Genomic DNA, 25882 nt, shown 5'->3' with positions numbered 1-25882 from the left:
ACAAAGTCAATATACAAAAATCTATATACTAACAACAGGCATTTGGAAATTTAAATTAAGAAGAAAAATATTTACGGTAATTAGGGATAAATTTAACAGAACATTTGTAAAACCTATATATTGAAAACTACAAAATCTTGCTGAGTGAAATTGAAGAAGACCTAAATAAATGGAGAGATATAATGTGTTCATGAAGACTTTGGTTGTTAAAATGTGAGTTCTCGCCAAACTGATCTATAAATTCAACACAGTCCCAATTAATATCTACAGGCTTTCTTTGTAGAAGTTTGCATGGTGTTTCTAACATTTGTACAGGATTGTAGAGGACATAGAATAGCCAAACAATTTTGAAAATTAAGAAAGTTGATGTCAAGAATTATTATGAAATACAGTAATAAAGACAGTGTGGTAATGGCATATGAATAGAAATGGAACAGAAGTCCAGTACACTCACACACATAGAGCCAACTGATTTCCCACTAAGGTGCCTAAGGATTTCAGTGGGAAAAGGAAAGTCTTGTTTCAGGTGCTGAAACAATTTGCTAGCCATAGGCAAAAAAAAAAAAAAAAAAAATGAACCTTACTCCTTATTTCACAATGATACACAAAGATTAATTTGAAAAGGGTTGCAGACCTAAATTCTAGAAGAAAACTTAGGGGAAAATCTTTGTATCCTTGTGTAAGATAGTGATTTCTTAAGTGGGACACAAAAAGCGCTAACTGTAAAAGAAAACAAATGATAAATTAAATTTCATAAAAATTAAAAGCTTCTGTTGAAAAAACAAAAAGAAAAGCCACAGACTGGAAGAAAATATTCTTAAAACTTTTATCTAATAAAAGACTTGTATCCAGAATATATAAAGAACTCATACAACTCAATAAGACAACGTGGTTTTTTTAAAAGGGAGTGTATGCAAAATATTTGAAGATACTTCACCAAAGAAGGCACGTAAATACCCAATAAGCATATGAAAAGATGCTCAAAATTATTAGTCGTCAGGAAAATGCAAAAGAAATATCACTACACACCCATTAGAATGGCAAAATTAAAAAGACTATAATAATACCAAGTGTTGATGAGAAAATAAAGCAACTACAGCTCTTATATATTGCCTGTGGGGTTGCAAATTGGTACAGACACTTTGGAAAACATCTTGGCAGTTTCTTATAAAGTTAAATATACATGTACCTTATGACTCAGCAGTTCTACTCTTAGAAATGAATGCATCTGTCCACACAAAGACCTGTGTATGACTGACTGTTCATAGCAGTTTTATTCGTAATCACCCCAAAGTGGAAACAGCCTAAACATTCATCAGCTGGTGAATAGATAACATGAATTTTGGCATATCTATATGATGGAATGCTACTCAGCCATAGAAGGAAATGTACTTTTGATACATTCAACGTCATGTATGAATTTCAGAAGCATTATGCTAAGTGAAAGAAGCCAAACATAAAAGACTGTATACTCTATGATTCAATTTATATGGCATTTTACAGCAGACAAAACTATAGGGACAGAAATCATGTCAGTGGTTGCCAGGGGATGGGGGCTAGGGGTGGGGATTGACAGCAAAGGACACAATGAAACTTTTGGGGGTGATGGAAATTTTCTGAATCTTAATTGTGGTAGCAGTTATATGACTATATAGTTGTCAAAACACATCAAACTGTACACTTTTAAATGGTGCACTTAACTGTGAATAAGCTGAATTATAAAAATGATGTTGGAAAAAAGCCTATACCAGCAATTCCTTCCTGGCCTACGAGCTTTGTAAACAGTGGCAGGGCTGTTGTAGCTTCATCCGGACTCCTGCTCACTGAATTTTACTCTACTATTTCTAGCTCTGGCCCAGTCCAGCCTGAGGTTTCTGGAGTTGGGGTAACTTATGTGTAACCACCCCACCAAAAGATACCCAAGCTATTTTTAGTCCTATATTATTTGAGAACGGGCCTACTTCAAGCCTAGAAATGAAGCAACCATCTGATAGTTGAGACTCACCTCTACTTATCAACCAGTTTCAGTGGGAAATTACAACCACATAGGACTCTAATATGGTTGGTACAGTTTTGGGCTCCTCCAGATGGTCATATTAAAGTTTTCTCACTGTCAGCATGCCAGAGAGATAAATTTTGTTGTCTTCATTGAAGCAGGATGATAGAGAGGAGCTTACCCGAGGTGTAGGCCTGTGTAATTCCTCTTGTGCAGTTTTCAGGGCCAGTTAGTTCAGTTGGAGAAAGCATATTACTAATGGGGTCAGAGTTAGGGGTATATGACCCATTTAAATTACAAGAGAAAAGCACATAGCCATGGACTTCATCTGTAATCTTGTCCTATAATCTCTCACCTGGGCTTCTGTTCACAGGAAGGGTTAACTGAGCAGTTATGATGCAGAGTCAGGGCAGCACGTCCCAGTAGTGAATACTCAGAAGGGTGGGTTCTACTCAGGGGTTGTGAGTAAAACAGTGTAGCCTTGTGTTTGTGTAATAAGGAGATTTAATATTTTCTTTAAAAAAAAATAGATTTTACCCTCATATCTGCAAATAAACTTTAGATGGATTTCAATAATTAAATATTTTAAAAGACATAGAAGAAGCTAGCAGAATATTAAAAGGAATTTTATCCAAGTTAGAAATAAAGCTTTCTCAGACTTGAAGCAACAGAAGATATTGGAAAGGAAAAAAACAAAAGTTCACCCAAATTATAATTTAAGACTTATGTATACTGAAAAATAAAAGGAAAAAAGCAGATTGGGAAAATTACTTGTATTAATGCAACAGACAAAGGCTTTATCTATAACATTTGATTGAGCTCTTTAAGGATAAGGGTGAGAGTAAGGATGTCATTACAAATGGGTTACAGATGTGAGTTCAATTCACATGAAACGAAATACAGATAATAATTAACATGTGGGGAAAATTTGGCTTTAAGTAATAAGAGAAATATGAATTAAGGAAACAGCAAAGTACAATTTACTCCCTGAGTTAGCAAAACATTTTTTAAAACTGCTAAAACAAATCATGTGGAGAACATGGTATAGTGAGAACCAGCATTATGTATGATGTATACCAAAAGCCATGAAATTGTTTATGGTGTACTCTTTATCCAGTTATAGAGAATCCTTTGTAAATTTATCTCAAAGAACTAATTACAAAGGTGGAAAACAGAACTGTATGCACAAGAGTTTTTCATTGTGGTGTTGCCTGTTAGTGAAAACAAATGAAAAAGTGCCTAGCAATGAAGAAATTGTTAAATAAATTATGATAATATTGCCTTTCAGTCAGCCTTTGAAAATGATAATTACAATGATTGAAACAACATAGGGAAAAAAATTAAAACATAATGTTAAGTGAGAAAAGCAGAGTATAAAATTATGTTACCATAATGACAGTTAAGGTTAAGAACGTAGATCTGAGGGAGGATGAAAACTTCTAGGGGTAATGGATAAATTTAGGGCATTGTATATGGTGATGGTATATATTCATGGATGTTTATTTAATCTTCAAACTCATCAAGATGTATACATTATACGTGTACAACTTTTTTGTGTGTCAGTCATACCTCAATTAAATAAAAAAAGTTCACTCTTCGATTTTATGCCCTATGGTCCATTCCAATGTATTAATCATATTTTAAAAATTACTCCGATCTGTGGGATGTATGCCTTGTTAGTAGAGATTTGAAAATTGTAATTTGTGAGAAACATTTACAGATTAAATTTAGTGCAACAAATTAAAAACAGCATAAAAAATGTAGCTCTATGGATGAAAACTTGAACAAGTAGACTGAAGTGAAGCTATTGTTATTTAAACTGTAGGTGATTTACTTTTCCCCCTTAAAATAGTTTTAATAATCTTATATGTTTTTTATAATATTGTGTTACAAGTTGGAGATATGATAGTGATAAGATGGGTATGGTCTCTGCTGTTTTGAAACTTATAGTTTAAGTGGCATGTTTATTATGATATAGATTCTTAAAAATAAAGACTGATTTATTAAATGGCATGAGATGCATGTATTCAAGCCATTTGAAAACCCAAAGACAATGGATTTCATTTTTGTGTATTCAAGTCTTTTCCATAGACTTACATGTTTAACCTTAACTGTAACTGTAGTGTATATAGCATCACACTCTGCTTTTCTCACTGGGTATTATGTTGTACCCTCTACAGTGACACATGGTCTTCATAGTTCTTGAATACAGCCATTTCCTTAAATTGTTTACTTGCAGCCATTCCGGATATAAACTTAAATATCTTGGTGTATGTTTGTTCTTATTCTTTTGTTCCTTCTCTAGCAGCCAGCCACCCCAACACGCACAATAGCAGCAACCCCAATTCAGACACTTCCACAGAGCCAGTCAACACCAAAGCGAATTGATACTCCCAGCTTGGAGGAGCCCAGTGACCTTGAGGAGCTTGAGCAATTTGCCAAGACCTTCAAACAAAGACGAATCAAACTTGGATTCACTCAGGTAAGATGAACCCACCTTTAACTTAGATTTCCCTCCTTGGCTGGGTCCAAATATTTGCTTTCCATGTCCAAAGAGACTTCTAAGGAGCAATATATTTCTCAGCCTTCTTTTTCAGTTTTAGACTGTAACTTGTTGTTAGCCATTTTCTGCATTTATAAGTTTAGACTTTCATCGTATGTATTCATTTATAAATTTATAATTTATTGTTAGGTTAAAATCGTTAAGATTTCTCTCAGAACACAGGCCTCTGAAATTAGAATAATACCAATACATGGTGAGAATTTAAAAGATTATGTTGGAGGATGATATAACTATACTGAGGGCTTTGTTATTTGAAAAACATCTGGTTCTAGACCTTCGTGCTACATATGTGTAAGATTGAGAGGAGTAAAGATTACAAGGTCTTTTATAGTAGCTGAAAGGGGAAATGTTTGAAAGACTTGTTTAAAACCATTTTTTGGAAGAGAGAAAGGGGTGGTGGAAACACACACACACACACACACACACAATAAGCCCGAACTGAGACTGATTAATCAAATGGGAATCTGTTGAAGATGAAAATTCCAAATTAATTTTTTAAAATGTCACCTAGCAGACGGCTTTTAAAGTATAATAAGCTTAATGGTTTAAACAGGTGTTGGGGTATATGGGTTTTGCCCAAGCACTCCTACTGACTCACTCTTTAATTAACCTGTCACAAGTAATACTTTTTAAAGCAGGAAAAGAATTAAACTGAATGACATTTATGTAAAATGATATAGGATCATTAGGTGAAATAAAATTACTGAAGTATAGATTGGATTGGGCATTTTAATGGAATCAGGAGAAACATGATGGTTTTTTCCCAGAGAATATAATTACTGTTTGAAATTTAAGCCACCACTTAAATACTATCCAAATTATTTTATGTTGAAAGTACAGTAGTGTGCCACCTACTCACTAGTGAGCCTAGTGCGGTCACCGGGCTCCTCCAAAATGACATCGCTGTGTTTTTAAGAACAGGCTTTTATTCCTTATATTTCTTTGGTAATTTATTTTTGCTCAAAGAAACTATTTATTGAGAACATAAAATGTTTTTTTTTAATAGATGTAATTTTAGAGAAAATGCACTTATATTTGTGAGGAGTCTCAGTTGTGAAGGAACAAATTACAATTCAGAAAGATTTTAGTACTTTTTAAACATCTAAACCATGTGGCTTGTTTTCAAAAAAGAAAGCTAAAAGATACAACTAGATCAATAGGGGTAAATTAATAAGCTTAAATAAGTATAAGGTTGGCATGTTTAGCAATGCTTCAGCTCTTAGGCTATTAGCACAGCATACTCTTACGTTTCCTAGGAGATTGTTGCCTGAGTGATATGCCAGGGATGTTAAGGCCTTTAAAAATCTTTAACTTTTACCCAGATAGTGGTTTGCCTTTTTGTGGCATTTGACCCAACATACTGCCAGGGTTGTTGCTCTTTCTCTCTCTCTCTCTCTCCTTTTTCTATAAAAGAGCTTCCCTATGGTCTGGTGTTCTGCTGTATGGTTTTATTCTATTATTTGGCACAGCTCTTCCTTATTTTTCAAAATGACTTTGACTTTAGCAGTGGCAACATTTCACAGACCTTGACTGTGTGGACTAAGGCACATAATTACTGGTGCAGAATGGGAAGATCAACGTTTTTTTTTAAGTCAGATACCTCAACTATAGTTTTTTAAACATTGCTTTGTATCTAATTTATTTATACACACACACAGAGGGTAAGTTAGACATTCCAGTCATTAGTTGAAACAAACAAACAAACAAATCTCTATTCTCTGAGTAAATATACATGTTATTAGGTGTTTTAAACAGTAGTTGTTTTCTAACTTTATAATTGGTTATTAAGGATTACTGTAGATGTCATTACATAATTAGAAGGCATGCCATAGTCTAACACCATCCATCACATGTGATACATTAATTATATCCTAATCCCAGTCTTTGTTTCTTTTTTCCTTTGCTTTTTAAAATATATACATGTAATATAGTTCAGATACAGTATAGCTCAGATTAGGGATATAATATAGTTCAGATTAGGTATGAGTCAACTGCTTCAAACATTTACTTTTGTGAGGGGGAGAACCTAAGATGGTTGTGAGTTATAAAAGCACTAAACCAAGCTTATATCAAATTAGTGAAAATTAGTATATTAACTGAGGTACCTGTTGATTTTTAGTCAATGAAATCCTTTAAATGTGAAGTACAATTGTATTATAAATCTCAGTTAAGTGGATTTGTCATTTATTGCCATAGTTTGCGTTAGTTGATGGCCTAGCTTTATTTCCAGCCACCAACTGAAGGCATTGTTTCTTATTTTGATGTGATTTTTGAATAGGTATTTCATTTTTTTATATTGTCATTATTGTTACTTTTCATAGAAAGGTATTACAGAAGTTTGTGAACAATTTTTAGTGAATTATGCAATTATAATGTCAGAAAACATTTATTACCATCTGACTTCTACAGCAGGTCTTACATTCAAAGAGTTACAGGGTTTAGTTGGCCTTAGTTTTCTAGAAAGCTGTAATCCAAACAAAGTGACCAAGACATGAATATATGTGGCACACAAAGCATAGTTCAATGCCTGACGTGTAGTAGGCACCTAGTGAATATTTGTTCACTAAATGAAGTCAGCTTTAATAAATGTGTAGAGATAACACTGTAGATAAAATCTGTAAATATATTTATAGATATATTTGTATATAGAGAAAATGGATAACACTTATGCTCTACTCACACTGTCCTGGTTCTTTGGGTTTTACTACAATTGGAAGGAAATCAATAAGCAGTCTACTTTTGCTCTACTTCTGTGAGATAGTATATTTAGAGGTGTCAGTAAAACTTTCTGTGATGATGGAAATGTTCTGTATTTGTGCCATCCAGTACAATAGCCACTATCCACATGTGGCTGTTGAGTACTTGAAAGGTGGCTAGTAGTGCTAAGGAACTAAATTTTTAATTTATCTGATTTTGAATTAATTTAAATTTAAATAACCACATGTGGCTGGTGGTTATTTAAATGCCCATCTATCCTATGGGAAAGATTAGAATATAGATCAGTTGGAGTTCAGGTATTCTCAATGTCTCATTTTATCGTACAGTTCTAACATTTCTCCTCTATTAAACTTTTTATCAGAAGTTGCTCCCCAGTAAGAAATTGGAGTTTAAAAAGAAATGTTTTCTTTTCCCTGACTAACCCCTAATGCAGGTGCTAATAAACAATGTACTATCCAAAAGATGGATTGTAGGGGAGAGAAATCAAAGGACTGGGATAATCCTAATTCAAAATGAGTGTTGTCAGGATAGTTGGGAGTTGGCTGTCTCTAGTGGAATTAGCTATGTTGTATTTTGGACCAGAAATGTTGCTTTTCTGCCCTGTCACTGAACTAACTGAAATGAGAGCGTGAATTATTTCCACCCCATGAGCTTCTATTATCTATATATACAATAACTATTCAGATATGCCTTTTTCAGCTTTAACAAGAGAGATTCAGCTGGAGGAAAAGCACTCTATACATTTCAAAGGTTATAGGCTTATAGAGAAAGATATTTTTTGTAATATATTCAGGGGATCATTGTTCTATTGCTGTAAGGTTACCAAGTTTCCAGTGCCCATAAAGGTTTGACTAAATGGGTCAAACCTCTCTACTGTGAATTTCTATCTCTATAATGGTTACAAAAGTAGTCTTTTTAGAATACCTGGTTTTTGTAACAAACTTTGAAATCCAAACTAAGGGTGGAAAGGAGATTTTTTTCACTGCTTCCAGAAATGCTTTACAGGAAAAAAATAAAAGAATGAGGCATTATTTCTAAATTTTAAAGTGATTTATGGGAAGTTTGGTTAGTTCAGAAATACCTAAGGTTATCCAGACAGTTACATCTATTAACCCTGTAGGTGATACAGGTTAACTGATTTTTAAAGATTACTTAGATCACTTTGGTTGCATCAATTAAGGGACTTGGTAGAATTTCAGCACTACCTTTTCAGAGTTAGTAGAAACACTTGATATCTCAATTATTACATAAGGTAGCAAGAAGAGATTCAAGATGGAGGGAATATGGAACAGTTTTGAATGTTGTCACAGTCAAGACCTAACTAACAGAGTCCTCACTGGAATACTGTGCTCAGCTTAGGAATGGATGTTTTTGTAGGACCCAGTAAATGGAATGATTGTTGGTTCTTTGTCTGGAACAGTTATTGGAGCAGCACCCTCGAGTGAAGACCATAACATTAGATGAACCTTTTCTCCCTCTCTTTCTCTCCCCTCTCCTCTTCTGTATTACTCTGCAGGGCGATGTTGGGCTCGCTATGGGTAAACTGTATGGAAATGACTTCAGCCAAACTACCATCTCTCGTTTTGAAGCCTTGAACCTCAGCTTTAAGAACATGTGCAAGTTAAAGCCACTTTTGGAGAAGTGGCTAAATGATGCAGGTGGGTGAATGTATAAAACATTTCCTCATTGTTCATTGAAATTGTATAGGAGGGATTGTTGTATTCATTGGGGTTTATATTTCTTATTACATTATTGGTACTACAGAACCTTGAAGCTCACAATCTTTGGAGGAGCAATATAAATTATGACTACATAAATCAGAGAGCTAATTCATTTAAGTAGGCTAGTAATTACAAGGTACATAATCAGCAATAATTTTTAGCTTTCGAATATTTCTTGTATTTGAGCCCAGGGTGAGAGACAGTTGAAGGAAGTTGAAGAGGGGACCTAGAGAATATTAAATTTAGTAAGTCAAAGACATATACTATATGATATCACTTATATGTGGAATCTAAAAGATAATACAAATGAGTCTATATACATTTAGAAACAGACTCAGACATAGAAACAAACTTACGGTTACCAAAATGGGAGAGGGAGGGAGGGACATATTAGGAGTATGAGTTTAATAAATGCAAACTACTAGTATACATAAAATAGATAAGCAACAAGGATCTGCTGTATTGCACAGGGAATTATATTCAGTATCTTATAATAGCCTATAATGGAATATAATCTGAAAAAATATATGTAACTGAATCACTTTGCTGTATACGTGAAACTAACACAATATTGTAAATCGACTATACTTCAATTTTAAAAAAATGACCACCAATTTTATACACAAATTGAGCTGTTAGTTTTAACTTAATGTGTTTTGTGCTGAAGTTTCCCTTTGGAAATTTTGAATTTTGAGTCACGGAATCATAGACTATGAGAGCCATAAGAAACCCTGGAGATCCCCTAGACTATGGTTCTCATTGTAGATATGAACAAAATTCAGGTCTTTGGAAAAGGCAAACCTGTAACTCCCAACCTTGGACAGTCTGATTTCGTAGTTCTGGGTATGGCCTCAGCATCTGGAATCTTTCTGAGTTCCACAGGTGAGAACCAGTGGTCTGCCCCCTCCATCTCATTTTATATAGAGAGTGGAAAGAAACTCAGAGATGTCTGTAACATGCTCAGGGTCATTAAACTGTTAAATGACAGAACCTTGTTTAAAGTTTAAATAGTTTAGAAATGTTTCATTATTTGTTTGGTTTGGGGGGAAGGGGAGGAATACCAGTGAAATAAAATGAGAGGTCATTTGCAAGATAAATGTTAAACATTTGATAATTTCCAAAAAGCTTTCTTTCTTTTATCCCTAGAGCTAATAAATAAATAAGCAAACAAAACCAAAACATAAGAGCACAACTCAGAAGAGGTAGAGCTGAGAGTAAGGATAGGAATAGTAAACTGCTTTCTCAGAAACGAATCAAAGAATAGCAATGACAGTATGGTCAACCATCCTGAGACAAAGAATGCCAATAAGAACAGCAGAAAGATCCATGGTAGTGAACAATATTTTAATGTAGGTTATGAAAACCTTTCATGCTTGCTTTTAGCCTAAAATACTTTGGTCAGTTTTATTGTTGTTGTTAATACATGTATTGTGCGCATGAATCATGCTCAGCTGATTTGATTTATGTGTTTTCTTCTTTCTTACAGAGAACCTCTCATCTGATTCGGCTCTCTCCAGCCCAAGTGCCCTGAATTCTCCAGGGATGGGAATTGAGGGCTTGAACCGTAGGAGGAAGAAACGCACCAGCATAGAGACCAACATCCGTGTGGCCTTAGAGAAGAGTTTCTTGGAGGTTAGTGAGGTTTTTACTTTTCATATACATGGGATTGTCTGTATAATACTATTGTTAAGTGCCGTAGACCAGGCGTCCCCAAGAGGTCCCTGGTTCCCTGTTAGGAACCGGGCCGCACAGCAGGAGGTGAGTGGCGGTCGAGTGAGCAAAGCTTCACCTGCCGCTCCCCATCGTTTGCATCACCACCTGAGCCATCCACACACACACACACACCCTCCACCCCTGTCCGTGGAGAGATTGTCTTCCATGAAGCTGGTCCCTGGTGCCATAAAGGTTGGGAACCACTGCCGTAGACCATAAAATATGGACTTATAAGCTTCAGCCCTAATGGATGCTTATAAACGTATTGGAGACAATGAGAACAAGTAAGTTACTGAACATAAGGAAACAAAACCAGAGTGCTTCAGGGTTCAGGAGAGACCAGGCTTAGAGATCCATGTGAGCACTCAAAGTGGGAGAGGCAGGCAGCAGCTGTAGGATACATAGGAATTCCACAGGTAGGGAGAGGTGGGGGGAAAGCGCTTCAAGCAGAGGCATCCAGAGAGAAAAGCCATGACATGCATCAGGGGAAACAAAAGTAGTTTGGTTTGGCTAAACTGTAGTGTTTGGAACCAGAACCCTGAAGGCCTTGATGAACTATAGAGTTCAAGTTATTTCAACAGGTCTTTGGTGTGGTTTTTTTTGTTTGTTTTTCTGGTACCAGAGAATATCACAATCAAAGCTTCCAACAAAATTTTGACTTCTCTAATTCAGAAAAGCCTTGAGCACCATGGAAGGAGCGTTGAAACAGGAGTCTTTATCTGCTCTGCCACTTATGAACTGTGTGATTGGTCAAGTTACGTGGTTTCCTAAGCTGAAGTCCCTTTATCTGTAAAATAACTGCCTTTCATGCCCCGCAGGCTTATGGCCTGCCTCACATTGTCCAAGTGAGGTTATGTGCATGAAGCACTGGGGAAGTTCCTAAATTCCCACTAATAAATAAGGTATTGGTTTCATTCACGATTAATTGCCCTTAAAATAAAAAATATATAAATATTCAATAATAACTTATTCTAAGTTAATATGACTGTATTTAATGAATACATGTTCATTAGAATGTGTCTATAGAAGTTCTTTGTTGAAAGTGGAATAATATGGCCTTGTATATCCCAATTTCATTCTCTTATTGTTCCTCCTCCCCATTTGTTTATTCATTTAATGACATGGTTATGTCAGTAGTTCAAAAAGTTTTTCCAAAAGGTGATTTATTTTTTCCCTCTTCAGAATCAAAAGCCTACCTCGGAAGAGATCACCATGATTGCTGATCAACTTAATATGGAAAAGGAGGTGATACGTGTTTGGTTTTGTAACCGCCGCCAGAAAGAAAAAAGAATCAACCCACCGAGCAGTGGTGGGACCAGCAGCTCACCTATCAAAGCAATTTTCCCCAGCCCGACCTCACTGGTAAGGATGAAAAATAGGGAGGCATGCTCAAGGGTTAATTTTTACAATTTTACAAATACCCTATCAAATGAATTTATTTCATTATAGGAATTTATTGTGTATATTCATGTTGAATAAAGATATATAAATTTATATTTTAAATGTTACAAAAGTAATTAAATGTCATTATTAACCCAAGAACTTACTGATCTTTCTTTTTTAAAGGAAACAGTTTTAATCCTTTCCTGTTTCTCTGCAGTTCTATTATTCTCTTCTCTGATGTAGTTTATTAGGTTACTCCGTAACTGGGAGTAAATTTGTGGCAAATTCCAGTTATCTAAAAAAATCTTTAGTTGCACTTTATTCATGTTGGGTTCTAAAGCCCAATTTATTAAACTTACACATACATGATTAAGTGACAGTAAATTCCCAGATAACCTTTAGCTCTGAACTTGTATTAAAACAATTGTCTCAGATTTTCACAAACATGTGGGCCTTTTATTTATAACCTCACTGAGTAAAGTATTGCTAGACTGAAGGAACATATAGTGGTCATGTGACTCCCTTGATCTTTAGGACAACTGTAAATATGATGCCACATTTCCAACCAGGATTCCAAAGATGGGAATATTGTTGAGTTTGCATTTCTGATACTTTCTTGTTAATTGATTTTTAATTTATTTGAATATTATTCTATACTGGCAGGCTTTTCAAACTAAGGTCATCATTAATAGCACTTACTAGTTTATCAAGTGAAGCCTATGGTTGTTAAATGGTGAGGCTTTAATCATAAAGTTCATGAGATAGTAGTTATGAAAAAGATAGTCATTAGGTACAGTTTTGTTTTATGGAGGTGACTATTTTGTGTTTGGGATTTATTCTAGAAGGAGGGAAGGATAGAAGGAAGGCAGTGTTTCTTACAAAAATGTAGAAATATTTATCTTATTTCAAAAACAAACTGTCAGTTTTTAAAAATTTGTTTTACATTCTTTCCTTAATATCATTTCATTAAAAACAAAACCAAGACAGTCTTGTCCCCACATAGTTGAAAACAGAAGCAATACAAGAACCCCAGATCCCATGATCCCCTTGAATAGTTTTCTTGTTTAGATTAAGTTTATAACTGGTGTAATATTTCTGTCTTGCTAAACACTATTGAAATATGGAAATTTGTTTTTATTAATTTCTTTTTAAAACTTGGGCAAAGCCATTAGTAACATCAGTGAAAAACCATCTATTCAAAAGGAACCTTTCAACATAAGCCAGTTTTCTCAATTCCAAGATCAAAGAGTAATTAATAAAATCACTTCTTTTTAGGCCCTTTTATTTTATTCTATTGTATCTGGAATTTTAAAAATTTTATAGGAAAAATAAATCTACAATATGGACTTAAATTTTTTAATTTTGATTTTTAAATGCTTCTGCATATTTTCACTTCTGACCTCTAGGTGGCAACCACGCCAAGCCTTGTGACAAGCAGCGCAGCAACTACCCTCACAGTCAATCCAGTCCTTCCTTTAACCAGTGCTGCGGTAACTAATCTCTCTGTTACAGGTAAGCAGCAGCCAGGCGGTGCAGCTGTTAGGCAAATGATAGGCCCATGCTAAGTTTCTATGAGAATCTGCCATTAAGTTGTAAATTAAGGTTTTAACTAAAAATATGTATTGCTTTTTTTAAGAAAGTTATATATGAAAACCTGAACTCTAAAAAGAAATCAGGCATAATACATTTTTCCAGAAAGAATACTTTCACATAAAGATTTTATCTTTTTTCTTTCCCACATTAGTCTGTCTTCTACGTTGCTTCCTGAGTTACTTTTTTTTTTTTTTTGGCCGCACTGCATGGCATGCAGGATCTTAGTTCCCCATCCAGGGATCGAACTCACACCCCCTGCAGTAGAAGCATGGAGTCTTAACCACTGGATCACCAGGGAAGTCCCAGAGTTACTTTTTTTCAATTAACTCCTCCTCTCCTTAAAAACATTTAATAGCTGCAGGTTTTTGCAATCAGGAAAACGTCCAAATGTATCATGAATTCATAGACTGTATCCAGCCTGGACCTTATCTTTCACTAGTCTTTTCTCCATCCCATCCTCAACACAAAAGAGGATTCCTACTACCTTTGTAAACATGCCCATAGCGTAAAATGTTGTCCATCCCAGCCTCCACTTCTTTCTGTTAGTGATGAAACTACTCCAGCTTAGATATCAATTCTTCTTGGATATACTCTTCAGCTTCTTCAGGAAACTATTTGTTTCTACCTGCCTATATTATAAACAATTATATTTTATACTTCTCTCTTTTCCAGTAGACCTTGTACTTCTCAAAAGATCTGAATATTCCTTTTGAAATATCAGTGCTTGGCACATTCACAATAAAATGAATAAATAAATGTTTTCCCTTTACGTGGCACATTTTCCAGATACATCTAAAATAAATTAGTGTTGTCATCAGAAGTTATCCAGTGATACATAAAGCAGAAGACATTCTGTAATTATTCACCAGGTTGATATATGCTAGTAAATCATTGGACAGATTTTTGATCTTTCATATTCAAGCTTAAATTTAACCTAGAGTTGGGGAATTTGGTTTTTTTCACTCATATTTTAAGTGACCTAACCATGATATAAAAATTGAATAAATGGCTTTATGTAGTTACTAAATTTCTAAGTCATTAGAAATTTTCATAATATTGTTTGTTTATTCAGAACAGTACTTTTGACCTCTTTTGGGTCTTTGACCTCTTTGAAACTTTGGTGACAGCTATAAACTTTTCCCCTCACAAAGTAGACATACCCACAATTTTTAGTAAGATTACAAGGAGGTTTATAAATCACAAACCTCATCAGTCCCCACCTTACCAAGCCTTGCCATTTCTGGATGCCTTAGAGGCAAATTAAAAACCTCTGTTCAAGAGTGTATAGTATTCAGCACCTCAGCTTAAAAAGCAAACTGTTGGTGATCGGTTGCCGCTGTGTTGGGCACCAGGAACATGAAATTCCTGTCTTTGAGGAACTTACTGTCTACCCTGACTGCCACTGGCTGGTAAATTGTGTACTTTACCTTCCAAACAAATCATAAGTCATATTACATTAGGTTTAAAGATACCCATCTTTTGCCAAAAAAAAATTCCTAATGGTTCAGGCATTAAGAGCAATAGCTTTGCAGATTTCTTAAAAAATGGCACAAATCTGAGGCAGAAGGTAATTTTAAGAAGATATACATGCTCAAAACTAGCTAAAATTTTTTTTATTTTTTGGTGATCTTAACTGCCTAGTCAGATTTTCTTAAACTTAATTACTTGGCCCATTTATTTAGATTTAATTATGACAGTTTTCTGAAATGTTAGTAACTTTTGGAATGAAATTTTTCTTTAATCATTAAAATATTTAACATAGGAAATTCAAATAGGAAAGACACAATCACCGTGAGTACTATTTTTATTTTGTCTTTATATCTGTTTTTATATGTACATAGATGTACAATTCTAATAGTATTTATACTGTATCCTTTATTTTTAGCTTAACATCTAATAATAAGTATCTTCCTCTGTTATTATAGTTTTTACTTTTCTACTCTTGCCCTTATATCAAATGGTTGTACTGTAATTTCATAACCATTTCCATATGTTACCATCATGGTTAAGTTCAACCGAGGGTGACCAACTCTTCCAGTTTGAGCCCTGCAAATATTACATCCCAGGAAACCTCTCAATCTCTAAGCCACGTAACTGGTCTTGCTTGTTCGCTATTGTATTCCTCGTGTCCAGCACACTACGTAGAGTGTAAGATACCCAGTAATTATTAAATGAATGAAGTTTTCACTGTTATAAATAATGCTATAATGAACACCTTCGTACATATAGCTTTTTCTTAAATTTTTTATTTTAACATAATTTCAGACTTACAGAAAAGTTATAAGAATAGTTCAGAGAAATCCTAAATCTCTTCCTCACATTCTCCAAATATTAAAATCTTACTATGTTTGCTTTCTCCTTTTTCTCTTTGTGTTTCTGTATGTGATTTTTTTTCTGAACTGTTGTAAGAGCAAGTTACAGATAAGCCCTTTTCCCCTGAATACTTTACTGTCTATTTTTTAATAAACAAGAAATATAGGGGAAAAGGAAAAGTTCATCCTTACAGTTGAAAGCCAACTAATAAATGTAGAAGAAATGATGGAATTATATGAGTAATAACAGTTCCAGGCTATCTGTATCAATATGGACTCAGAAATCATTCTGTATTCAGTAGGTTAGAATCCTACTATCACTTTTTATTGTAGTATTCAAATTGTCCCAGATTTAGCCAATGGGAACTACTTCAAGGTGGCTCCTGTGCCCTTTTGACATGTCCCTAGCATTCTTTGAGTGCTTCCTTATTTTTTAGCACACGAGATGTTCAGCTTCATCTTGAAGTTTCTCTGCCTCTGGCCTCGAATCAGCCTCCTTCAAATCCATGAGCTCATACTGATATCTCCAATTCCAATCCAATATCCTGTAGTTCATTCTTTTCTATCCTAACCTCTTTCCATATTTTAACTCCCTTCTCAGTGACAATGTGTAACCTGGCTCCCATTATCAACAATAACAAGTTACTTAACTGTTCAATCCTATAGTGAAAAGAAAGTGGTTTCAAAATTGCTAACCCATGCCTCTGAAAAGAAAAGACCTACTAATTCAGTTCAATTTAGAGTTCTCGTCTTAAGCCTAAAGGCATAAAGCCCAAATACTGTGTTCAAAAGTTATTTTGGTTAGTACTTTTTATATCCTCTTCAGCGTAGTAACATTATTCATTTGAAATTCAGGTCAGTTTATTTGTTTTGTTTGTATTCAGTGTTAGTGTTTCTCCTCCTATCCTTGTGATTTTTTTAAGAATATGAGATATTAACATGGTTTTAAAAGGTAAGACTATACAAAAAGTTCTCCTCAGAAAAATGTCGTTCCCTTCTATCATAATTCTCTGTATCCTTTCCATCCCATTCCTATCTATGCCCTTCCTGTGTTTCTTTTGAACTATTGAGGAGAGATTTTTTTCTTTTTTAATTTACCCTTGTTTGTTACTTTAAAGGTATCATATTTAGGTGATCATCTGCACTTCAGTTTTTTCACTTAACAAAGTATCCTGACAATCACTCCACATTAGTTCATAGAAATCTTAATTATTCTGTTTCATTGTTGTAGACTATTATGTGGATGTACTACAGTTTATTTAATCCCATTCCTGTTGTATGGACATTGAGTTTGTTTCTAGTATTTTGTAATTATAGACTATGCTTTAGGAATAACCTTGTGGATATGTATTTTTGTACTGTTGGAAATGTGTCTTGAGGGTAAATTTCGAGAAGTAGAATTGCTGGGTCAAAAAGTACACACCTATGTGTTGTTGGATACTGTTGTTTTGTTGGATACTATCGAATTGCCTTCCAAAAAGATAGTACTTATTTTCATTCCCACTAACAATACATGAGAGGGCCAGTTTCCCCATAGCCTCCACAACAGAATGTTACACTTTTTAATTTTTACCAACCTGGTATGTTAGAAATTGTATCTCAATGTACTTTAAATTTCAATTTTCTAATCGTGTGAAGTTGAACATCACTTCATATACTTCAGGGCTATTTTTCATCGCTTATAACAGTGAAATAGGTTTTGTTTCACCTTGATTGATAAATATTGCATAGACTAGAAATTCCAGCTGAGGGAAGTGGTAAGAGCAGACACTGTTGTCTTCTTTCCAAGCATATTAGTTTTCTGTTGGTGTGTAACAAATTACCACAAACTTAGTGGCCTAAACCAATATTCATTTACTATCCCACAGTTCTGTAGGCTGGAAGTTTAGGCATGGGTTAGAGCTGGGTCCTCTACTCAGGGACTTACCAGGCTGAAATCAAGATGTTGGCTGGGGCTGTGACCTCATATGACACCCAAGATCTTCCAAGTTCATTAGTTGGCAGAATTCTGTTCCTTGTGGTTATAGGACTGAAGTCCCCATTTTTTTCTGCTGGCTGTCAGCTAGATCACTCTCAGCTCCTACAGGCTAACCCCAAGTCCTAGCCTCATGACCTTCTCACGACATGGCAGCTTCTTCAAAGGCAACATGAGACTCTCTCTCCAGTCGGCTGCTATGGAGGGTCTTATGCAATATAAGGTAGTCAGTCCTCTCGCCTTTGTCATATGATAGAACCCAATTAAAGGAGTGGCTACCACATCTCCCGTCGTATTCACAGATCTGCCTATACTCAAGAGAAGGGGATTACACATCTGGATTTTGATGTCTTCCTTTAAAGAGTTTTTGAGTTTGCTTTGGCAGACAGATAGGTTACTACAGATCAGCTTGATCCTTTCAAGGCTTATTTTTTAAGCTTTATTAGATTGGCCCTAGAGTAGCCTTCACTAGTTTAAGGTGTGACTCTTCTGGGGTCTCTAATAAATGCCCAGATATTCAATAGTCTCTACTGTCTGTGTAGCTGGAACTGGACTATCTCCCTGTCCTGCATGAATTCCAAGGATCATTCAGTTTACAGCCTCCCTGCCTGGACTCATGGGGTTTCCCTGTGCGTGTGCAATTTAGTATTCAACCAAAGATTCTAGGAAACCCCTATGCACATTTCTAGAGTTCTTTCTCTATTAATTTCTTCCTTTCCAGTACTCTCTCCTGCAAATTCCAGCCATTTCAGCATCCAGCGGCGGTCTTTGTCTCCTCAAATGATTGAAATTGCTGCGTTCTACTTAGTTTCCTCTTCTGGTGCAGCAGTTTAGAAAGTGCTTCCAAGTAAAGTCCAGGTGATTATAGGGCTCACATCATTTGTTTCCTTTTCTTCAGGGATCACAGCCCTGTGCTGCCTATTTTCTCATATCTAAAACATTTTCTCATATATTTCTCTATTCTTATTATAGTGTAAGGGTAAGTTTGCTATCATTTACTCTTATGGTCAAAGGCAGAAGTCTCTAAAAATGTTAAATTAATGATCAGCACTTATAGGTATAGATGATCTTGTTTGCAAAGCAGAAGTAGAGACACAGACGTAGAGAACAAATGTATGGATACCAAGGGGGAAGGAAGGGGGCAATATGAATTGGGAGAGTGGGATTGACATATATACACTACTGATACTATGTATAAAATAGGTAACTAACGAGAACCTATGTGTGTATAGCACAGAGAACTCTCCTCCATGCTCTATGGTGACCTAAATGAGAAGGAAATCCGAAAAGGATGGGATATGTGTATACGTATAGCTGATTCACTTTGTTGTACAGTGGAAACTAACACAACATTGTAAAGCAACTATACTCCAATAAAATTTTTTAAAATAAATTTAAAAAAATAAAATAATTTATATACACACAAAAAGTAAGTTGCAAAATGAAAAATGTTTAGATCAGAAGCAAATAAGTTTCAACACTTGAAAAATCTAAATTAAGAGAAAAAAAGAATCAGCCTTTATAATTGTAACAGACAAAGTCTAAGGTGGCCCTCCCCCACCATGGTGTCTACCTCCTAGTGTTCAAGCCTTTGTGTAATCCTTTCCCCTTGAGTGTGGGCTGAGCCTTTAGTTTGCTTCTCATCAATAAAATGTGGCAAAGGTGATAGGATGTCACTCCATGATTATATTACATTTTGTAAGACTCCGTCTTGTTCCCAGACTTACTCTAGAGACCCTCCTCACCAGTTTGATGAAGTAAGAAATAAACAACCATGTTAGGAAGCTCACAAATCAGGGTACTGAGGATGACCTCTAGGCGCTGAGGGTGGCCTTCAGCCAACAGCCAAAAAGAAGCTGGGCACTTAGTCTAGAGCAGCAAGCAGATTCTGCCGAATGATTTCTGCCAGCAACCCAAGTGAGCCTGGCAACATATTCTTCCCCAGTCATGCTTCCAGACTGGAACTGTCTGGCTGACCCCTTGATTGTGGCCTTGCAGAGCACCAGCTAGGCTGTGCCTGCACACCTGACCCACAGAAACTGTGAGATAGTAAATGTGTGGGTTTTTTTTTTCTTTTTATTTATTTTTTAAATAGATCTTTATTGGAGTGTAATTGCTTCACAATACTGTGTTAGTTTCTGTTGTACAACAAAGTTGAATCAATTGTTTTACGCTGCTAAATTTGTAGTACTTTGTTAAATAGCGATAGAAAATGAGTACAATAATATTACATTTGTATAAATATCGTTCAGGGACAGCTCATATGATTAGGGTGAAAAATGTAATCTTATGACACTTAAACCTTGCTCCTTGAAAGAGAAGGTTAAAGAGTCAGTGTCAAATGGATTTTCTTTTCTTCCTCTTGTCAGCAGTTGCTGAAAATCATGCCTCATTTTAATTTTTTTCCTATTTGGACCATAAGTTTCTTATTATAGCCTCTTTTCCTCTGACATTTCTATGTTGCTTTTTTTTTTTTTCAGTTGACAGAAGTAGCATATTCTTTCACTCATATTATTTATGAAAGACATCCAGTATCTTGATCATACAGCTTATCTAATGCAATCTACTTTCTTCCTGAAGACTTTCTCCTTGGAATCCCTATAATTGCTTATTTTAACTTCTTTTCACTGTGTTCCTGAGTTAGATCCAATATTTCTGAGAGCCCATGTCTCCCTCTACCTTTTTCTTTTTTTTTTTTTCCCTCTACCTTTGATTCCTTTTTGTTTTGCCTGGTGCACACTCTCAAGTAATTTTTTTCTTTATTTGGAAAGATTATGTGGGAGGGAAAATTTCCAAGTACATGCATATCTGAAAAGTATTTTGCCCTCACAGTATTTGTAGTTTGTACAGTAATAGAATTTTAGGTACAAAATTACTTTTCCTTTGAACTTAGAAGGTATTGCTCTGTTGTATTTTAGCATCCAGTGTTGCCAATGAAAAGTCTGATTTCAGTCTAACTCCGATTTGTTGATCATTTGTTTTTCCCTCTGTAAACTTTAAGGATCTTGTTATCCTTTGAGTTCTGAAATTTCACTAGAAGGTATCAAGGCATGGGCCTTTTAAATTTCTCCTCCTTGGCCTTCAGTGGGCGTTTTCAATTTGAATTAATGTCTTTCTTTAACTCTGGTAATTTGTCTTTCTTCCTTATTTCTGGAACATATTTTAAACAGACTTTAAACTCTCTAAATTGGCCCTATATATCTCTAACTTTTCTCTTGTGTTTTTCATTTTTTAACTTTTTATACTTCATTCTTGGAAATATATCCTGAATTTTATCTAACTGTTCCTGTGTTCTCATTTTTTATTGTTGTCATTTGTATGTTTTTCCAAAATCATATTTTTAATTTCTAAGAATGTTTCTTTGTTCTGATTCCACCTTTTTATAGCAATCTATTTTTAATTTGTAGATACAGTACAAATTAGAATTTTATTTAAGTTGCTTCTTCTGGCCTCAATTCTGCTTATTTATTTTGTTCCATTTCTTTTGTGCTGTGGATTTTTTCATTGTCTGTTAATTTTTGATTATTTAGTCATACCGATGAATGCAAGGCCTTAGTACTTAATATCAGTAGCTTGTAAGATTTTTTCTGCCCTTGTGTAGCTTCTGTTACTCAGCATCCTTTCCCCTGATTGGAAGGGAGCTATGAGCTGTGAATGTGGGGAGAGAACTGCCAGACTTTGCTCAGGGCCTGTGGGTGGAAAGCAGACAGGCAGACCAGGCTCTACCCTACACCTTCCTCAAATGAGAGGGATGCCAGCACTTACACTAAAGTTCGTAACCTTCCATACTCAGATTTTTATTTTCTTTGAAGAGTAGTAGGTGACATTAGTTAATGCTTAGGTGATAAGTCTGGTGGGGGGAGGAAAAGTCCCACTGACAGAGCTGGTGTGTGAAGTCTGGTCACCCTGTTCTCTGCCCTTGTTTCCTACTCCTGCCTCAGTACTGACAACGCAGAGCTTGAAATCCCCTCAGGGCTCCACTGGGGTAAATAATTCCCACCTCTATCGTAGTCTTCTACTGTGCCCTTCTGGACCATGGTTGGTTTCTCTACCACCCAATTTTAACCTCTTTCTCATTTCTGCAAATATATCAATTCTCAAGTTCTCTGAAATCTCACTCCCAGAGCTGTCACTCCCTTTTTTATTACTTTACCATCTTTTGGGATAGCATTTTAGAAATGAAGGAATAAACATACGCTTAGTCTGCCCTCCTCTAAGAGAAGTGTTGTGTGATTGCCATGGTCCTTTTTATTTTCCCAGTATCTGTCATAGTGCTTGGGACATAATAGGTCCTTGGTAAAACTTTTCCCTTTTTTAATTTTTTTAAATCTTTTTTTATTATAGCATAGTTGATTTACAACGTTGTGCCAATCTGCTGTACAGCAAAGTGACCCAGTTATACACATAGAGACATGCTTTTTTTTTTGCGGTACGCGGGCCTCTCAGTGTTGTGGCCTCTCCCGTTGCGGAGCACAGGCTCCGGACGCGCAGGTTCAGCGGCCATGGCTCACGGGCCCAGCCGCTCCATGGCATGTGGGAATCTTCCTGGACCGGGGCACGAACCCATGTCCCCTGCATCGGCAGGTGGACTCTCAACCACTGCGCCACCAGGGAAGCCGAGACATGCTTTTTTTATATTCTTTTTCATTATGGTTTATCACAGGATATTCAGTATAGTTCCCTGTGCTCTACATTAGGACCTTGTTGTTTATCCATCCCAAATGTAATAGTTTGCATCTACCAACCCCAAACTCCCAGTCTATCCCTCTCCCTCCCCCATCCCCCTCAGCAACCACAAGTCTGTTCTCTGTGTCTATGAGTCAGTTTCTGTTCTGTAGATAGGTTCATTTGTGCCAAATTTTAGATTCCACATGTAAGTGATATCATATGGTATTTGTCTTTCTCTTTCTGACTTACTTCACTTAGTATGGTAATTTCTGGTTACATCTATGTTGCTGCACATGGCGTTATTTCATTCTTTTTTATGGCTGAGTAGTATTCTATTGTGTATATGTACCACATCTTCTTTATCCAGTAATCTGTCAATGGACATTTAGGTTGTTTCCATGTTTTAGCTATTGTGAACAGTGCTGCTATCTATGAACACGGGGTGCATGTATCTTTTTTTTTTTTTTTTTGGCTGCGTTGGATCCTTGTTGCTGCACGCGGGCTCTCTAGTTGCAGTGAGCAGGGGCCACTCCTCATTGCGGTGCGGTGGCCTCTCTTGTTGTGGATCATGGGCTCTAGGTGTGCGGGCCTCAAGTTGTGGAACGCGGGCTCAGTAGTTGTGGCTCATGGGCTCTAGAGTGCAGGCTCAGCAGCCATGGTGCACAGGCTTAGTTGCTTCGCAGCATGCAGGATCCTCCCCGACCTGGGCTCGAACCCATGTCCCCACATTGGCAGGCAGACTCCCAACCACTGCGCCACCAGGGAAGCCTATGTATCTTTTTGAATTATAGTTTTCTCTAGGTATATTCCCAGGAGTGGATTGCTGGATCATATGGTATTTTAGTTTTCTGAGGAACCTCCATACTGTTTTCCATAGTGGCTGTACCTGGTAAACTTTTCTACGATAGAAAATGAATGATCAAGACTGTACTGCTCCAGAAAGATATGTATTCTTCTGTGTCTTAAGAACTTGCAAAAATTCCACAGCCTTTAATAATCTCAACTAGGGCTTCCCTGGTGACGCAGTGGTTGAGAGTCCGCCTGCCAGTGCAGGGGACGCGGGTTCGTGCCCTGGTCCGAGAGGATCCCACATGCCGTGGAGCGGCTGGGCCCGTGAGCCATGGCCACTGAGCCTGCGCGTCCGGAGCCTGTGCTCCGCAACGGGAGAGGCCACGACAGTGAGATGCCCGCGTACCGCAAAAAAAAAAAAAACCTCAACTAAACAAGCTCTGCCTCCAGTTCTTTTTCCAAAGTAGTGTTTCACAATGAACTGTATGCAATCCCATAACCATTATCAGTCTCTCCCCATTCACTTCTCCCCTTACTTACTCTGTCTCTATGAATCTACCTGTCTCAGACATTTCATATAAATGGAATCATGTAATATATGACCCTCTGTGTCTGGCTTCTTACATTTAGCGTATTTCCAAGGTTTATCCATGTTGCAGAGTATATTGGAACTTCATTCCTTTTAATAGTTGAGTGATATTTCATTCCATGGATATACCATACTTTGTTTATTATTCCGGAGTTGATGGACATTTGAGTTGCTTCCAGTTTGGGGCCATTTTGAATACTGTTGCTATGAGTATGCATGTATCAATACAAGTTTGTTTGTTTTTTTGTATCTTTATTGGAGTATAATTGCTTTACAGTGTTGTGTTAGTTTCTGCTGTACAACAAAGTGAATCAGCTATACATATACATATATCCCCATATCCCCTCCCTCTGGAGCCTCCCTCCCACCCTCCCTATCCCACCCTCTAGGTCATCACAAAGCTCAATACAAGTTTTTATGTGGTTATTTGTTTTCAGTTCTCTTGGGTATATATTTAAGAATGGAATTGCTACCTCATGCAGCATTCTGGAATATTATGAACAAGTTTTTGCCCCCCAAAATTAGGCAACTTAGGTGAAATGGACAAATTCTGAGACTCAAATTACCAAAACTGACTCAGAAAGAAATAGAAAACCTTTAAAAGACCTAAAACAAGTAAAGTAAGTGAATCAAAAAGAAATGCCTGGACTCAGAGGGCTTTAGCAGTGAACTCTTAGCAGATATTTCACAAAGAAATAAGAATTAACCTTAGCAGTCTCTTCCAGAAGATAGAGGAGGAGGAACAACTCATTGTATGAAGTCAATATTACCTTGATTCTAAAGCCAGACAAAGTTATCACAAGAAAAAGATTATGAACCCATATCCCTCATGAAAATGTACACAAAAATCCTCAACAAAATCTTAGCAAATCAAATCCAGCAACATATAAAAAAGATTATACATTATGACCAAGGGATTATCCCAGGAATGTAAAGTTGATTTAATAACTGAACATAAATTAATGTAGTACACCATAGTAATAGAAGAAAGGACCAAAACCTCATGATCATCTCACTAGATATAGAAAAAGCATTTGACAAAATCCAACACCCATTCATGATAAAAACCTGGAATAGAAGGGGACTTCCTAACCTGATAAAGAGCATCTACTAAAAAGCCTCCAGGTAACAGCATACTAAATGGAGAAAGACTGAATGCTTTCCCCCCACTAAGATTGGGAATAAAGCAAGAATGTTTGCTCTAGCAGACTTCTAATTAGCATTGTAGTAGAGGTTATAGTCAACTTAATAATGGAAAAAAATTTTAAACATCCAGTTTGGAAGGGGAGAAGTTAAAACTGTCTTTGTTTTCATTATCCTATATGTATAAAATTCTCAAGGAATTCACACACCCAAAAGCCTACTAGAACTAGTAATGAATTCAGTGTTGTTGCAAGATACAAAATAAATATACTCTCTCAAACTCTCTAGAAAAATGAATGGAGAGATATTCCATTTGTAAATCATATATCTGATAAAGGAATTATATCTAGAACATATAAAGAATTCTTAAAATTCAATAGTAAGAATACAGGCAACTTAGTATTGTAAAGGGGCAAAAGATTTTAATATACATTATACCAAAGAAGATATAGGAATGACTAATAAGCACATGAAAAGATGTTCAACATTATTGCTCAGCAGAGTGCTGTCACTGTATAGCTACAGAGATGACTACTGCAGAATCTTGTTTTAATCATAAATAAAAATCATTACATTGTTCAAACAGACAGAAGCTTATACTATAAAATGTTGTACATTCATAGTAATTTTAAATTACCTTTATGTTCTAAGAAGCTGTCCTACATAGGAGCTTTGTAGGTTTTTCATGTGTAACATATTATAAATTTATCTTTTGAATA

At 36.0% G+C, this 25882-nt stretch overlaps 1 protein-coding gene across 6 annotated transcripts in view; it reads left to right on the top strand.

Annotated features, from left to right (window-relative positions):
- POU2F1 (POU class 2 homeobox 1) overlaps window positions 1-25882 on the top strand; it is a 191029-nt gene that overhangs the window by 140777 nt on the left and 24370 nt on the right. For 4 of the 6 annotated variants that reach the window (XM_073804711.1, XM_073804723.1, XM_073804718.1 and 1 more), the window contains exons 9-13: window positions 4302-4478; window positions 8794-8935; window positions 10485-10630; window positions 11894-12073; window positions 13501-13606. In XM_073804711.1, the coding sequence (XP_073660812.1) occupies window positions 4302-4478; window positions 8794-8935; window positions 10485-10630; window positions 11894-12073; window positions 13501-13606 (751 nt within the window). The remainder of the gene's footprint in view (window positions 1-4301; window positions 4479-8793; window positions 8936-10484; window positions 10631-11893; window positions 12074-13500; window positions 13607-25882) is intronic. The other 2 variants (XM_019952709.3, XM_019952711.3) reach the window with 1 other exon arrangement.

The sequence above is a fragment of the Tursiops truncatus genome, chromosome 1, assembly GCF_011762595.2.
Source record: "Tursiops truncatus isolate mTurTru1 chromosome 1, mTurTru1.mat.Y, whole genome shotgun sequence".
Taxonomy (NCBI): domain Eukaryota; kingdom Metazoa; phylum Chordata; class Mammalia; order Artiodactyla; family Delphinidae; genus Tursiops; species Tursiops truncatus.
The sequence above is the reverse complement of the archived record's forward strand: the minus strand, read 5'-3'. Positions and strand labels throughout refer to the sequence as shown.